The 12,217-nt window shown below is 34.0% G+C and overlaps 1 protein-coding gene across 1 annotated transcript; it reads left to right on the top strand.

The window, feature by feature from the left end:
• Nucleotides 1–1,464: 1,464 nt before the first annotated feature.
• Nucleotides 1,465–11,701, top strand: LOC128995369 (uncharacterized protein C3orf18-like). Its single transcript, XM_054420376.1, has 4 exons — nucleotides 1,465–1,522; nucleotides 2,100–2,299; nucleotides 6,446–6,583; nucleotides 8,798–11,701. Exons 1-4 carry the CDS (start codon nucleotides 1,474–1,476, stop codon nucleotides 8,834–8,836), a joined length of 426 nt encoding a protein of 141 aa, XP_054276351.1. The 5' UTR covers nucleotides 1,465–1,473; the 3' UTR covers nucleotides 8,837–11,701.
• Nucleotides 11,702–12,217: the final 516 nt, after the last annotated feature.

The following is a 12,217-nucleotide window of genomic DNA, read 5'->3' as shown; positions in this document are numbered from 1 at the left end:
GGATTATCGTCACCGTGCAGTTCTTGTGGTGGTGGAGCACAAGCGAATGACGTTTCAATCAAGACGATTCGTGTGTGTTCACTCTGGTGTGACTACTCCCATTCTCAGGTGTTCGCGAATGCTAGCGAACCACAGCGAACACCAGTGAACGTTCGGTTCGCTCCTGTTCGCTCTGGTGTAACCGTAGAGTTACTTTTTAGTTTTTGATATTTAATTATTTTCTACTAGATCTTATATAGATACTCGTAAATTAATTGTACAAAGTACGGAGCGTTCTAATGAGGAATCGCTGTTATTTTTGGTACTGTACCATAGTGAGCCTGTTCTGTGGCCGTGGGATAATTTAATTGAATATATACATAAATAAAGTATCGCTTAATAAAACAAACATTTTAATAAAAAAAGTAAGCATTAATTTTAAACAGAGAAGTAAGAATCTTAGGATACATTGAAATGGTGTCTAACACCAAACGTAAATTATAGAATTTCATCTATAACTATCTAGAATATTCTTCGACGTTAGCGTCCATGTTGCACAAAGTTTGGTGCGAATGTCGCGATACGCAACATTGGGTTCAGCACAGATAGTGTACTGGTAGCTTGGTAGCTAAACAACTGTTTGAGAGGAGATATATGCTTACCACAGCACTATGCCACGTCTCCATCGCCTTGGAAACTGTCTTCCAGAACACCTTCTTCTCCATGTCCGATGAAGTCTTTAGAAATGGGCTGAAGAGTTTCTACGCTGTTGAGATCATTATACTGTTACTTGCTTTTTTGTTTCTTTATCATTGTAGTTGTTGTTTAAGTGATTTATTTACTGTTACTTGTTTTTTTATTCTTTATCTTTGTTAGCTAATTACAAAATTTGTTGTTCCCCATGTTGATTGTTAATTATTGTTGTTATTTATTGTATTTATTGTTATTTTTTGTTATTTATTGATATTTATTGTTATATATATTGATATATTTTTGATACATTCTTATTTATTAGGGTTTTTTAGTCAGGTCATCTTCATGTTATGTATGAAATGTTCTATGTAAGTCAGAATGAAACGTCTTGCCATCATTGTATGTTTATGAAAATGGAGTTTTCCGTCTGTAAATAAATAAAATAAATAAATAAATGACAACTAAGGGACCTACAGTTTATAGTGGAATCTGAACCACATTTTTGCCTTGGTAATTACGAATTGGTCTTATTATCAGGATTAACCTCGTGCTGTAGAATTTCGCAGTGTATGGTACCCACTCGGATGAGTGTCAAACATTGAAGATAGAAAAATCAATGCTGCCGTTATCGCGTAAAATAATAAATGATTCAAAATACTACTCTCTGGAGGTTTTTTTGTTTGAAATCGCTACCGTATCGTCTGCAGTTGATCTGCCATCTGTCGTTAGTCGATCTGATCTGATCTGTCTCGCTGTCTGTGTTGGTGCGTATGCCCAATTGCCCATTCCGTGGTCCACTGAATGGGTCTGGTCCACTGTGGTTGTCTGCTGTTGACATTTTTCACTTCAGGTATAACCTTACCTACCACCTACCTAGGATAAATTAACAATATTAAATGCACTAATCTCACTGTTTTGAAAGTAGCTTCCAGAAGAATTTTTCTTATATACACTCTTCTTCCTTAATAATAACATAAGAAAATATTGCTAATTGAATCAAGTAAGTTAAGTTCACATCATAGATATTTATGAGAAGTGATTTATTGATGTTTCCTTATCTTTCAACAATATTAATTAATTGTACTCCTAGCCACTGCTCTCCGTTGTCAGTATACATGTTTCCCACAGTAGTCTAAAATCAGACTGCATATAGACCCATGGTGGAAGTATATAGACCTACTTTTGGAAAATTAGGATGCTCACTATACCTAGCTGCTGTTCTATTTAAGTTAGGTCTATCCTATGAGGTGAGGCCGCATAGGCCTTACTCTCTAAAATTGTAGACATGATAAAAAGAAACAACTTTTCTATAGTTGCTATTGTGCTATTCCTATATTTAGTTACCATAATTTTCTGTGAAGTGCATAAACAGTAGGCCTACAGACTGTTAAGTTAAAACATTGAGTGTGAATGTGTTATTTTTTCAGATGATGATAAAATGTCAACTGATGGCTCAAAAACTACAGAAATAATCTCAACATTCTCAAGTTCAACTAGTAGCTTGAATATTTCTAGCACCTCAACAATGCCTACTGACCATACGGAAATAGACAAAGACAATCAATCTCTTAGGTTTATCATAGTACCTATATGCGCTCTCGGGCTGGTGGTAATTTTAACTGTTGTGGTAAGTTGATTATTCCTTCCAACAAAATGTCAGTGGTGTGTATACAGTAAAACCCCTGTTAACCAATTTTCCATGCGCCCCAGGTTTAATGAAACTACATTAAAATATAAAATTAAAATCTATTTTTAGCCCCTGATCTGTGATAGTAATTGAAAATAGGTATTTACCTTTGTTTACAGCTCAAACTGTTGTAACTTGAGTTACGGCCGTTTCGGCATTATAATGCCATCATCAGACATGGACCATTCAGCTGAAGTAGCGTCGTCATAGTCAAAACACATTTAACACGAACAACATTTTACAATTAACGAAAATATAACGAATAACAGGCCTGTTGCACATGGTACTGGTTGACATTGCCGCGATCTGAACTGGATGGAATGGACTCAGGAAACGGCCGTAACTCAAGTTACAACAGTTTGAGCTTTAGACGAAGGTAAATAGGCCTACCTATTTTCAAAAATATAAAATATAAACCAATTGATTGGGAAGTTGTCCAGACAAAGGTTGCGGTGGCAAGTTTAGATGGTCCAGCTTGCCCAACAGAATATAACAAAGCAGACGACGGATTTCATATTGTGGTAGTAAGTCAGAGAAGTGAGATACAGAGGAAATATTCAATGGTACACTTAAGTCAGTCATGTCTAGCATTAGTCGCTGGTGTCTAGTTCAAATTCTATTGGTCGTTCCCTTCCTCTCTCCTTTCCCCCCTCACCATCACGTACTACAGTGCTCATGCTGTAGTGAGAGCCTGTAGGCTACAACTTCTGTTAAAACAATAGCTGTTCGGGCTCTCCCTTGCTTGATACTAGTATTTCTCCCCACCATTCCAGAGCTAAAAGCGCACAGCTGTTCCATAAGCATGTTTCATCTGTATCTTACTTCTCTGTGGGTAGTAATAAAACTGAAACAACTGTCATCGGTAAATATGCATTTTAGGGTTTGCGCCCGATTTTTGAATTATTTTTCATTCGACTCGAAATTCAACGCTGATTCCGAAAATGATATTCTTTTTTCACAATAAACGACTATAAACCTGAAATACCCCCGTCGCAGCAAACCTGCATACTAAGCGAATTTCCATTTACCCGGCTTGATTTCTTCTAAAATATTCCCTATAAATTTTCAGATTTATTTATTTAAATAACATTAATTTTAGCGAGTAGTTAGGTTTGCTGCTATGGGGAAGATGTTGAAGTGTGTTTTTTTAATTGAAATATTGATAGCTTAGTATGAAATAAACCAAATTGCCAAATTTGATTAAAATATAAAATATATCCATAAACAAGCAAACTAAAACAGTTTATTTATTCTCCATAAGAATAACATGGGAATTTTAAACTTACAATTTTTTTAATTTTCTCCGTAGTCAATGAACATTCAAAAACACTTCAATATACTAAATTATTTGTTTTTTTAAGCTCTTCAAAATGGTCTAGAGAGAAATTTAGAAATTTAAAGTTTTTAGGGTCAAAAATGAGAAAAACCCATTTTTACCCCATAAAACCCCCCATAAACCCCTGATCCCATGGTCCGATTATGCTGGTTCGCGAACTCGTTCGAATAAATGTAGGTTTACACGTTTGTACCAAATTTCATCAATATTGGATCAATTTTGCTCGAGTTATCGCGCTAACGGACACATATATAAATATATATATATATATATATATATATATATATATATATATATATGAATTTGAACGGATGGTGTTTTTGGCCTCTGGGGACCTCAAAACGAAAAAGTAAATCGGTCCCGGGTCTAGGTCTTACCATGAGACCTACGGTAATAGCTTATTCCCTATATGGGAAATTCGCTAAAAGGACCAAAACACGTTTTGACCTAAACATGTCATGGGGGTAACTTCCTCAAACCAGAATAACAAGCAGTTGTTGACAATTTTTTTTTTTTGTAATGTTTTATATTGAAGCCCATGATTTTCCAAACAAAATTAGGAAAACATTATAAGTTAGTTTTAGAGTGTTTATAGTTAAGAATTAAGAATTTTCTCAGATACATTTTAATAAACTCCTGCGATTGCCTATTAAATAGGCCAACATTAAGACCATTACTACAGACACTTGGAGGGCTATTTTTTTTTTTTTTTTTTTTTTTTGAGTTAAGCCTCCGAATCACTGATCAATACGTGTACTGGTGAAATTACCTGCTGTCAAGTGATCCTTTTGACCTTGAAAGGCGACCGGTTTCGATCCTCACGGGATCATCTTCAGGCGGACGTCGTCATCGTCTTTTCGTTCTTGCGAACACGTCGTTTTTTAAAAAACATTGAGTTGACAGTTTTTAACATTTAAAACACAAAACACGAAAAATTGCCAATAACTATTATGGTACCGATCGGTGGAGCGGCGGGCGACACGGAAGTTGAGTCTAGACTGACCACTGCAAACCGGTGTCATTGTTTACTTGTCCCCTCCCCTAATCTTTCTTATCAGGTGCACGCTTTTGTTTGTATCCATTTTCAACTATTTTTATTGCTGTGTCGAATATAATGTTAGATGCGAAAGAGAGCTTGTCGTTCAAAACATTTTTAGCAGCCCTATTAGTAACCTAATGTCCCCCTTCCTTAGGCTCAGTACGCCTTTTCAGTCTTTCATTGTGGGGTAATTAATGTTTTAGACGTCCTCAGTCCTGGGTTGTTCCTCCAGGATTTTGAGCGAAATTGTTGTCGCCTTTTGAGCCTTGACCCAGCTACGGACTTTGGCTACTCCTGAGCTTATTGGGGTGCCACAGTAGGGTTCTGGTCCTGTCAGTTGTTCTTCCGCACCCTTCCTGGCCAAAGCATCAGCTTTCTCATGCCCCGAGTGTCCCGGGACCCAAGCTAGTTTGACTTGGTTCCGCTTAGCTAGCTTTTTGAGGTTATTTTTTCACCCCTTTACTGTTTGTGACTCTGTCACACATGACCCCAGCGCCTTTAATGCAGCTCAGCTATCTGAAAGGATCACTATTTTTCCCCTCCTCAGGTTCTTGCCTAGGATGGCATTTGCACAGCACTCAATCGCTAGGACCTCTGATTGAATTACTGTTGCTGTACTTCCCAGGGCTAAGGAAATGTTGGTTTTGCTGCCATACACCCGCAACCCCGATCTCTCATCCTTTCGGCTTCCATCCGTGTAGGATACCAAGCATGCTCTGTCCCTCTTAAGGTTGCACTGTTGCCAGTTATCTCTTTCTCCTATCGCAGCCTGGTAAGGAATCTCAAAGTCATATTCCTTTGTCACGAGGTATGGCATATGTTTAGTTCCATGTCCATACTCGGGAAGTCCCTTAGAATGGACAGGTGACCAGTCAGCCTCTGAACGGATGGTGTTTTTGGCCTTTAAGGACCTCAAAATGAAAAAGTAAATCCGTCCCGGGTCCAGGTCTTACCATGAGTAGTAATAGCTAAATTCACTAAATGGGAAATTCGCTAAAAAGATATGTAATTAAGGAAGATGATTAATCATGTATGTGAAAATGTTATTCGAAGATTTGGTCAGTTTTCTTATATCAGCCTACACAAGATTTAAAAATAATCTAATCCAAAATGGCGGTTTCCACTACTTACCAGATTTAAAAGTCATAACTTAAATGTTTCTAAGACCATCAAGGTTGAATTTTGTTTCTAAAAGAATTGGCGGATTTGTAAGTATTTTATGCAACAGATATAAAGATCAAAATGTTTCTATTTTGTGTCCTCTTACCGTTGCTAAACATGGGTACAACTGCTAGTTTATAATATTAGTATGAAATATGATTACAAGTTAAATGCTTTAAAAAGTGGACTCTCTGCCATTAGTCTTTTATCTCAATAACTCTTTGATCTCCAATGGCCAATATATTCGGATACAAGAGTAAATAAATTCCCTTAACAATTTTATCTATGAGAAGAACGTCTGATGTGTAACTCGGGAGGAATTTACCTGTATATAGCAGAGCTTTATTAGTTTCTCATTTAACAATAGTTTTGATTCTCGTTTAGTGTAGGCTACATTTTATGAGTAAATAACCTGATAACCCATAAAAACAGTAAATCGACAAATTATTCTCCGAGGTCAATGGGTCAAGTGAGTATGTTTCTTTTAGTGATTCCTTAACATTAGCTCAATCGACTTTCTAATACAACAGTGTTTTACTTTCCCCGTTAGGTTTTACTCTTCCTGCGAAAGAAGCGATTGGATCGCTTGCGACATCGTCTGATGCCTTTTTACAATTTTGACCCAGGAGAAGAAGAAGATTGGGAGGCTGAACTACTTGAGGACAACCGAGATTATAACAACACAAAGGTTGGTTAAGCTAATTGTTTTAACTTTTAATAGTAAATAGGCCTGTGCAAAAAATTTTTGTACACCGTAGTATAAAAGGTGCAAGACCTAACAGTTTTGAATGTGATTTAAAATATATACTTTCATTTTATCTATTACAATTTTAAAGTAATTTATAATGTGTGAATGTAACACCCGTAACCTTGGAATGGCCCAGTAATGGTTTGTCTTTGTCGGATACATTTAATCTAATTTGTGATGATGGTGCCAAAAGAGCAAAAATTTAATAATAAACAACCTTTAAAGCCTTGAAAAGGTTTTGCATCAAAGGCTTTACTGATGATAGCCTTACATAGTAATGATAGTTTTTCGTAATCACAATTGTTTTTTAATATATTTCCATTTAACATACCTAGCTTTCAGTTCACATTTACTTTATTTGATAAATTTATTATTTGTGTTTTGCCACGCCACTGATTAAATTAAACCAAGGAAAATGTCATAAAACTAAGCAGTACACAGCGTTCTTTTGTTTCTAAAATCAATGAAATATCTGTAACTATGTTTACTTAATGGTGTGAAAATTTAAAGGCAATGGACGATGGAACTAATTAAAAGAACTGGTTTGTATATTAAGTTGTTTGTTGATATTTTTGTAGAGTAGAATCAGAGACGCAATGAAACATATACTGAATTTGCTATTACATTTGTTAGTCCTCGATGCTTTGACAATCATATTAGTTTGGTCTGTTGTCTTTAATGCTAAATTATCTGTTTAACATTTTTTTATAGTATGGATATAGTTTCTTTAATATTTAAAAAGACTGTATTGATAAGGCACAACAATATTTCTAAAGTTTATAACAGCTGACTTAGTTTTTGTTAATGATTTATTGTGAGTGAAGAAACAGAAGATGGAAGGATTTGTGATTTAATATGAAGAAGAGTGAAATTTTTAAAAAAATGTCCATTTAAATTTAATAATTATGTAGTATTTTTGCAACTTAAAAATTGAAATTTGAAATGTCAATTATAAATAAATAGAAATGTTATTAAGGGAGATGAAGGTAAATCGTATGTGAAAGTTTTATTCGAAGATTTGGTCAGTTTTACTCATATCAGCCTACACAAGATTTAAAATTAAACAAAACCAAAATGGTGGTATCCACTACTTACCAGATTTAAAAGTCATAATTTAAACGTTTCTATTATGGCCATAAAAGTTGAATTTTGTTTCTAAAAGCATTGGCTGATGTGTAACTATTATATGCAACAGATGTAAAGATTAAAAGGTTTCTATTTTGTGTCCTCTTCCCGTTGCAAAGCACGGGTACAACAGCTAGTATCCAATATTTTTGCAAATTCAACCTTTATGTGACCAGTTTTGGTCAGATAATCGAGACTCTACTGTACCATAAGAGACGAGAAGCAAACTTTCCTCTCCGTCCTTCACTATCTTTATCACCCACTCTCCTGAAGAGTGTTGTACAAAAAAAAAAACAGCCAAGCACTAAACATTATATTGAGTGATCTTTCTTTTAATAGGTAGTTAAATGCTTTAAACAAATTTAGAAAAACTCAGAAGGCTGTTAAACTTCAATACATCTCAAATCCATCCCTCGTGTTAATCATAATGAATACATGAACTGTTTAATTAACATCACAGCTTTGCATACATTTAAAGAGGTGTCTGGTGTAATATTACATGTCATTCATTCATCATTAACTTTAATTTCTCTATTATTTTGTATATTTTCAAAAGTTCAATGTGGGCTAACTTAATAGCCGAAGGAATTTTGTGGGCCTAAGTTAATGAAAGTCTATAGAAAGCTTTATGGTGTGTGGTGTGTAGCACTGGCCCGATTCTCATCTTTGATTATTTTAATCTATAAAAGCAAAGCATATACGGTACTATAACATATAACCTTCTATACTACGGTATACAAAAAATGTTTGCACAAGCCTGTTAACTAAAAGTTAGTACTAGTAGTACTATTAAAAGTGAGCAAGGGAATGTCCAACCAAAAATAATAAACTTGGCTGCAATGAAAATTGCATTGTTGGTGATTGGTTGCAAGTATCCAACCATCAGATACCAAGTTATGGTAAACAAACAGTAATATATGTTAAATGTTTGATTTGTGACTAGTTTTCTGACAGCACATATACAAAATCAGAATTACAGAATTAGTTTATACATTGAAAATTTATTAAATTGATTTTCTTCTTATTCAGGGATACAGGTCAATGGAAAGCCAGTTTCTACGCCCGTAAAGTTTGTCTACTGATAGTTATTTAAATGAACTTGTAAAGTTTTGTATAATAGAATAACATTCAGTAATTGTTCAATCCAAATGTGCAGACTTAGCGTCTTTCTACTCATAGTGTATCAAAGTACAATTTTCTAGTTTATTAGTTACCACATTAAAAATTATCATATCCTACAATAAGCTGTAGTTACTCATATCAGTATGGAAAAGTATTTTTGAAGGAGAAAAATCTCCGTTGTGATATCAGTGTTTAAGTTTGTAAAACGCTACTCAAATTTGGTAAGTTTAGCTACTTATAATTATAGTAGATTTTTGCTAGAATATACTTATGCACTAGAATATTTTTCCTTGACAAAAAGCAAGTATTTAAAAATGTGTGAAATTGTAGTTTTTATTGTTATACTTCGATTTTTTATGTGTTTCCTTGCAGCTTTTTTACTGTATTCGATACAAAGAAGGTTTTTATTTAGTTATATTGTGAAATATATGCTTTTGTTCATTGTTGATGTGTACTACATATTTTTTTAAATACTAATCCCGTGGTAAATTTGTTAATTTAAATTCTGGTAAGAATATTGTAACAGGTAATATGGTTTGCTACATTTTACAACTATTGTCATGCGATTGAACAGATTTTGTTGATAATAAATCGATGTACACAAAATATTAAATCAATCTCAAACTACACAATTAATACATCTATCTTCACAAACCCACTAACTATTTGTTATCTTATATAAATTTTTTTTTATCATGTCTACAAACATTTTGATTTTAATTTCAATTAGGCATATATTTTTGATGACTTTATACCATTTAGCCATTTTTGACCTCTCTACATGAAGATTTGCAATCATTAAAGATTAAGGGTGGGGTTCATAAAAAAATTTAAAATCTTTAATTAGGCCTATTAGCCAAAAATAAATTTGAAACTTTTTCTGGATATTACCTATAGCCATAGAAACAAAAAAAAAACGGGTTTGAATTTTTTTCGATCCCTGTGGGGGAGGGGAGGATGATTTTTTTCAAGTTTTTTAAGGGTTTACTAGATCATGTACGGATTAAAACCCATAATAGGTAATTGATAACTTTTTGTTTCTAATTGTTTCTAAAAGTATGCTCTATAATCTGTATGATTGGTTTTGTTTGAATACAAAAATTAATGGTCCTATAACATTTTAAATGTATTAACTAGGTTTTATGTAGAAAATAACCATAACAAATATTATTAAATTATGTTCTGTTAGGATTTCCTTTAAATTCATCCTACAGATCACAGAATGGAACAAGCTGAATAAAATAAAACAAAAATCATCTCTCTATCTCTTCTGGAAGCAGAGCTGTGTAATATCTAGGATAAAAATACAACTTTCGGGAATCCACAGAATCAGCTGTGACCTTTGTTTGAAAGCAGCTGTAGCCCCCGCTCTTCCAAAATAATTAAACAGATAGCATAAGATACCTCCAATATCCATATATAAATTCTAATGTACCCATGAACTTTTGAGAAAACTAAAAGTCACACCCCCATAAACCATATACTTAAAATGTTCTTCATGACGAGAGACCTTGCGCAAAACTATCCATTATTTCATTAATTGCCCTTTAAGGTCGTAATTCCTTGGAACTCTCCATATACCTTATGTTAAAAATACCTCAGCTGTACTTATTTGTTTGTTATTCTTTCAATTTAATACCTTATTAAAATCAGGTGTGATTATTTGTATGTATTACTGTATTCCGTTTTGTTTATTTTAGCTTACCTTAACCAATCAATAGTTTTATTAATACTTTGAAGTCAAACAGGGTGAAGCCCGTGGGTAAACAGCTAGTATGATTAAATATAGTTTTTCTGTATGAATTAACATAAGTAGATGAAATAAAACTATTTGTGAAATAACTAGGTTTCAGTCAAATTGTATTACTAAAATACTCAAAACAAAACAATCCAAGGTTGAAAATATCGCCATACATTAATAACTTTAACTATTGTATTATAGTGTTTATATAGAGATTTTATAACTGTTTTTATACTTGCACCTTTTTATACTGTTCTAAAACACTAGTCTGTTGTTCACTTTTTATCTTGCAGTGCCTAAGAAAAATTAGATTAATGCGTTATTGTAGGCTAGACTAGTCATTGGCCTCATGTAAGATTTACTCATCAGAAGTGTGAAAGTTTAGATAGCAATTTTTAGTTTTCTTCCAACAATAAGTAGCGTATGTAGCAATATAAATCAGAACAAATTATAACTCATATTGTAAGTACCGGTACATGTTAAGTTTTTCTAACAAACAGGTCATTCATGTATTGTATAATTAGGCATCCCTTTGAACCCAGGGCAATATATGCCATAAAGAGTACCTAATACAAAACATAAGCAAAATTTGACTTATTTGTACAGGTTTAATTGAACAAAAACCACTGATACCTATAACTGTATTTGTCATGTGCTGCAACCTGAGTCAATTGACACTATGCTTGGGTTTTTTGTTGTAATGTTGGTACAGTAGATCGTTAGTTCTGATCGAAGGACGAACAGTCTAAGGTGCTAGCAGGGCCAAGGTTAATAATATAGGTTTAATCACGGTCAGGACTGGTGTGTAGCTTTAAAGCTTGTGCACACACTTTGAATTATCGGTATATTATTTTTTTAATTTTAGAGGTTTTCTAATTATCTAGGTTTGAATTAGCGAGGTTCTACTATATATGTTTAAGGAATTAATTGGCACTCTCTCTTCTTGATGTCTCATTGATCCTTCCTTATTTATTCAATTGTTATTTAGATGAGACACATCTGCCAAGTCAGTCGTTTTATTTTGTAAAAAACATTGACTTATCTTAAACCCAATTAAAATGTTTGATTAATATTGTCTTTCATTATTTGACCTGCATACTTGGTGGCTACATTTTTTTGCTATAGTTCGGCCGCTTAGAAAGCGACCTCCTCCAGCATTGGTTTAGCATTAGCGCGCAGGTCGTTTTCTAAGCGGCCGAACTATAGTTGCACCTGTGTTTAAGCAATCTGCTGCATTTGACCTATCTTAACTATGTAATACCATAGACAAAAAGAATTAAATATAGACTGTCAGCCGTGCTGTGGTTACCATGGGTTCTGGCGCACACCGCTGGGAGCGCCGTGCAGTTATGTAGCGCGTAGGCTGTAACTACATGGCGCTCCCAGCGGTTTGCGCTAGAACCTATGGTAACCGCAGCACAGCTGATGGTCTATATTTAATTCTCTTTGTCTATGGTAATACCATTGACTATAAATCCTTAAGGATTTATAGTCAAAGGTAATACCTTGTCTCCAGTTAATCTGGATTTTGTTTATAATCAAATACAGTATAGACTACAACTTCACACTTTTACCCAAAATTGCAT

The sequence above is a fragment of the Macrosteles quadrilineatus genome, unplaced genomic scaffold (assembly GCF_028750875.1).
Source record: "Macrosteles quadrilineatus isolate MER2022 unplaced genomic scaffold, UCM_ALF_1.0 Scaffold_5__1_contigs__length_97177068, whole genome shotgun sequence".
NCBI lineage: Eukaryota > Metazoa > Arthropoda > Insecta > Hemiptera > Cicadellidae > Macrosteles > Macrosteles quadrilineatus.
Note: the sequence above shows the minus strand (reverse complement) of the source record. Positions and strands in the feature narration are given on the sequence as shown.

Excerpts from the sequence above, each read along its gene's own strand:
- LOC128995369 (XM_054420376.1), top strand. The coding sequence starts at position 1,474 with ATGGGTCTGGTCCACTGTGGTTGTCTGCTGTTGACATTTTTCACTTCA. Across the intron at positions 2,300-6,445 it reads TGGTAATTTTAACTGTTGTG|GTTTTACTCTTCCTGCGAAA; the intron begins GTAAGTTGATTA and ends TTTCCCCGTTAG. Across the intron at positions 6,584-8,797 it reads GAGATTATAACAACACAAAG|GGATACAGGTCAATGGAAAG; the intron begins GTTGGTTAAGCT and ends CTTCTTATTCAG.